The sequence below is a fragment of the Somniosus microcephalus genome, unplaced genomic scaffold (genome assembly GCF_052327205.1).
Source record: "Somniosus microcephalus isolate GS21.2 unplaced genomic scaffold, FLI_Smic_1.0 unresolved_chr1, whole genome shotgun sequence".
NCBI classification, from domain to species: domain Eukaryota; kingdom Metazoa; phylum Chordata; class Chondrichthyes; order Squaliformes; family Somniosidae; genus Somniosus; species Somniosus microcephalus.
The window spans coordinates 143,738,243-143,743,018 of NW_028225179.1; the positions used below are offsets into that span (position 1 = coordinate 143,738,243).

Consider the following 4,776-nt stretch of genomic DNA (forward strand, 5'->3'; position numbering starts at 1 on the left):
TATAAATGCAAGTCTTTATTTCTTTCGCCCAATTTAATGATGGGATGTCATCTCCAATTTCAACAACTTGCCATCAAAAAAGCAGCATCAGCCGCCGCCGCTGCTATTTAATGGCACAAGGCGGACCAGATAGAAGCAGCCCCCGGGGTCATCACCTCCTGCGCCGGCCAATCAGGCGCCTCGCCTGGTTGCAACAAGACAATGTTTCAAGTCCCAGATCTCCCCCCAAAACGGGCAAATTCCCCCAGGCTCGTCTTACATCAACTTCCACGATGATTCTTCGTGCAAAACGGGCTCCAGGTTCTGAATGACCTATTCCTATCTTCTAAAACATTTAAAATTGCTGACAATGCAGAGCACTTTTGAAGACTATTCCTAAGGAATGACCTCGCCACACGTTCAGACTGACTGACGTGTTGTATATTTATTTCCAAGCACTTCCACCACCCCTTCTTCCGCAGTTATTTCAATTACATAATTACACAAAAAAATTAATTCGGCTCTTTGATGAATTATTTTGTGGCTCTGAAAAGAGCCGTTGTCTTTTTTTATCCCCAGTCTAATAAATCAATCATTCGGGGAGATTCGCTTGCACTCAGGAGCTGTCCTGTTGCTCCGAGCACACTTGGCTTTCTTTCTCCGAGAGGGAGGTCTCCTGAGCGGGGGTTTGGTCCGCCTCCTGATCCGGTTGTTTGGCCAGATTTATCGGCTTTGCACGGTGGCGTTTGCCTTTCCCTTCGGCCTTGGCCGCCTTCCTCCCCTTGGGTTTGCGGGCGGTGGCCCTCCTCGCCCCCTTCCTGGCGGCGCCGTGTTTCTTGGTCTTCCTGGTCGAGCCTCTGCTCCTGGGCGCCGCCTTCCTGAGCGCACGTTGCTTCATCCTCCTCCTCCTCTCCCTGGCGGCGGCGGCTGGCTCCCTCTTGGGCTTCTCCTCCTCCTCCCGGTCGCCCCACGTCTTGCTGAGCCTGAAGGAGCCCGAGGCGCCGGTGCCGGTGGGCCGCAGCAGCGAGCCTTTGGTCACCAGGCTCCGGACCGCCTGGTTGACCCGCCAGTTGTTTCTGGCCACGTCGTAGCCGCGGCCCGAGAGGACCTTCTTGAGAGCCGACAGCGAGAGCCCCCGGCGCTCCTTGGTGGCCGCCACCGCCTACAGGATCTGCTGGGACACGGTGGCGCCGGGTCTCCTGGCCGGGGGCGCAGCCCTGGTCTTCCTCCTGGTGCTCCTGGCAGGGAGAGTGTCGGCCATGGCTTGGGCTGGGACCTTTTCTCTCTCTCTCTCTCTCTCTCTATCTGAGTGTGTGTTGGGGGAATGAAGAGTTTCCAGCAGCCGGCGCTATTTAACCAGGCGAACCGGACGCTGCAGAGCCAAAGGTCTCACCTCCTGGGCTCATCTCAGCTCCTTAAATGTTTAAGAAGAAACGCATTACACGAGGGGATTGGTTTTATTTCCAAACCGTGGACTAGGCTGGAGTGATAATGCCTTCCCGGATATGTAATTTGGGACAGTTCATGAAGCCAATTATCTCAATACAACACAGTTCCCAGAACTTCAAGTTCTTCTCTTCCTTTTACCATAATAAAGGCTTTTAATGTTAAATCTTGGCATCAGCTCATCGATTATTTATTCATTTTCATCCTTTCATTTCCTGCCTTTTCATGACTGTTTTCTACACTCGCCATCACGGTGCAGAAGACGCAATGTTTGTGCTCTGATTGCTCTCCGCATCTCAGTTTGGACTTGAGTTAAAGTCGTTTCCCCAGTGAGGTGATGTTGGAAGCAGCAGGTGATGACTTTTTTTTCTCCAGCCGCCTTTCTCGGCAGCTCGCAGACAGATTACTGCTGGGCTGAGGACCGTCTTTGGTTTGTGAATTGTTGTGGGGAGCGGGGTTTGGGGATTTCAGTAGATTATTAACATCTCGGGAATAGCCCCCGGTGCAAATAATTTGGCCCTCCACTCCGGGAGCGTTCTCTCGCATCTTTCTGAGCTTCAATTTGGAGTGCAGATCGGGTGCCAGAGAGGAAGTGACAGGAGGCGAAACCGTTTGGGGAAAACGCCTCAGAAAGACAGATTTAGAAACCATTGCTGCCCCCCTAGCAGTGCCGTGACTACAAGACAGGAGTGAAGAACCCTCGCCAAGACCAGCGGAGCGCCATGGGCTCAGTCGCAAACCCGCCACTGCCACGAATTCGGTTATCTTCAAACTGCTTGGGGACATCGCACAGGATTTCAAGACCGGTCTTTGCTTGAGGTGGGGCTCCCAGGACAGTGCGCCATCCTTGCTCTGCGAGTCACCGTCATTCCCAAGGAAATCCAGCTGGGCTGCTGCATCCGCAAGAAGGAATGGACCCAGTTCAGTAATTGTACAACTCTTAGGATCCACTGCATCTGGAAACTGAGCAAAAAACACACCAGCACAATGACCCGAGTAAACACTAGTGTAATGTATTTACTAGTGAAATGCAGACACCGTCCTATTAAATTGTGTAACCGATGCATTTATGTGTTAAACAATCGTATTAGTGTTATCCTCCGTTAACATTAATCTGGGATGCAGAGAAAAGTTTACGATCAGTCTAGGGGACAAGGAGCCAGCCATGTCGAGTACTCGTCCACAAAACCGAATGAAATCACTTTATAGGATGTCTGTCGTTGGGACATATATGAATATAAAAAAAAGTCTAAGAATGTCCCAGAGATTTCCCCATCTCCAGTATTTACATTAGTTGTCTCAGACTCCTGTCAATTAATTTAAAGTATTTTTCTGTCCTTTGTTTTAACAATGAGCGGTGAATTTTACAGGTACAAAAAATGGAAAACCTGGAACTAAAAACAAAAAAATTACTGAAACTACTGGAAACGCTCAGCAGTTCGTCCAGCATTTAGGGAGAAAGGTGTGTTCAATGTTTTTTAATTGATTTGCATTTATATCGCGCCTTCCACGACCCCAAGACGTCCCGAAGCGCTTCACTGCCAATGAAATCATTTTGAAGTCTAGTAAACTGTTGTAATGTAGGAAACAATTCTGGGTGGAAAATTAATTTTAACTTTTGTTTAAAAAAACTACCGTCCATCAACAACCTGTGAAATTGGGCTGTGAAATTCGATTGGTGGGGGGTTCATCAGTATTTCAAAAAGAAACTTTAATTGGATTGGGAAAGGTGGCAACGGACCAAAGTCCAGTAAATACACCGCCTTTAAGAGGGCGCCACTGAAAAATAATCCAACCGGAGAATCAATCAAACTAAAAGCTTAATAACTAACGTGTCCTGTGCGGTGCCCCTGTGGCCATCACATTAGCTTGGTGAGTGATCCCGACTCAAGCAGGGGAAAATTTTCACACCGGCTCTTAATTTTCCCCAATAATCAGAGCGCTTTTCGCTTTTTAATTTCCCTCAACTCCCCGTAATCAAATCATCAATCATCAATGTTTTATAAAACTTCCGAAACACATTTGTCATCGAGTTTATTTCGTTATCCTTACATTGCGAAAATATTTATCCTTTATCATTTTCCAACTAGTGACCCGTGTTCAGAAAAAACATATTTGGCAATGACCACTCGTTTATAGCTAAATTTGGTTAAAATCGGTGGCTCTGAAAAGAGCCGTTGTGTTCAGGTATAAGTTTTCTTCTCACAGGAGTTTCTCCTATTTAGCGGCAGGCGTAGTTCCCCGGTAGCCGCGGACGACGGGGTTTTTCCGCGGCCGCCCCACCGACCTCTTGGGCTTGGCAGCCGGCAATCGCCCCCGGCGGAGCTTGGCCGCCGCCTTACTGCCGCGGGCGGGCTTGAACTTGCGGTAGAGCCGCGCCTTGCGGCCCTTGGCAGCTTTGGCCTTGTGGACGCGGACGGCGGCCCGGCCCTTGGCCCGCCCCGCCGCCAACTTGGGCTTGCGGCGAGTTGGGGCCGCCTTGCGAGGCCGGGCCGCCGCCGGGCGTTTGGCGGCCGAACTCTTGGCGGCCGTCGATTTTTTGGAGCGGTTGAACCTGAAGGAGCCCGAGGCGCCGGTGCCGGCGGTCTGCACCAGCGAGCCTTCCTTCACCAGGTACTTGACCGTATGGTTGACGCGGGTGTTATTGTGGTTCACGTCGTAGCCGCGGGCCGACAGCGCCTGCTTGAGGGCGGCCAGCGAGATGCCGCGCCGCTGCTTGGTGGCCGCCGCCACCTGCAGGATCTGCTCGGTCACCGTGGGGCCCGTCTTCTTGGGGCGAGGCGGGACCGGCCGCTGGTGCTGGCGATGGTGGTGTTGCTGCTGCCGCCGCCGCTTCTTGACCATCGGCTTCTCCACCACGCCCGAATCTCCCACCTCCGCCTTTTGGTTGTTCTCAGCCATGCCCGGGGGCTGGTGTGATGCCGGGATTGGGGTTGGGTTAAGAATCGCTCTTTCCTCCTCCCTGTACTAACCTCGGACCAAAAGCGGCTGAAACTAAAGGCGATGCTAGCCGGAGCCGGCGCTTTTATACAGGGAAGGCGGACGGAGTGGGGTAAACCCGCCGCCTGGCCCCACCCCCTTGTCCTCTCCCCCCCCACCACCCCTTGACCTCTTGACTTTAGCCTTTTTGTGTTTCTCCCTGATATTAAAACCCCAGATTCCTTCAAAACCCACCCGCCCCGGCCTCCGGCACCCGGCCCGCCCCAAGGCACCGGCTGCACCGTGTTGGCCGGCGGCGGCGTGGCGGCCCTGGTTTCCTGAAAACCACGCCGAAAGTGGGGCCAGGTGCGAAAATCGGCGGCGCCTTTCGGCGTTTTGCCCCTTCCGCCCAGGAAAGGTCGCCCTAAACGC

At 52.5% G+C, this 4,776-nt stretch overlaps 1 protein-coding gene and 1 pseudogene across 1 annotated transcript; both read right to left on the reverse strand.

The window, feature by feature from the left end:
* Window positions 1–583: 583 nt before the first annotated feature.
* On the reverse strand, window positions 584–1,240 carry LOC147096156 (uncharacterized; annotated as a pseudogene).
* Window positions 1,241–3,442: 2,202 nt separating this feature from the next.
* On the reverse strand, window positions 3,443–4,406 carry LOC147096157 (histone H1.1-like). Its single transcript, XM_085974106.1, has one exon. It carries the CDS (start codon window positions 4,324–4,326, stop codon window positions 3,643–3,645), a length of 684 nt encoding a protein of 227 aa, XP_085830232.1. The 5' UTR covers window positions 4,327–4,406; the 3' UTR covers window positions 3,443–3,642.
* Window positions 4,407–4,776: the final 370 nt, after the last annotated feature.

Excerpts from the sequence above, each read along its gene's own strand:
- LOC147096157 (XM_085974106.1), bottom strand. The coding sequence starts at position 4,326 with ATGGCTGAGAACAACCAAAAGGCGGAGGTGGGAGATTCGGGCGTGGTG.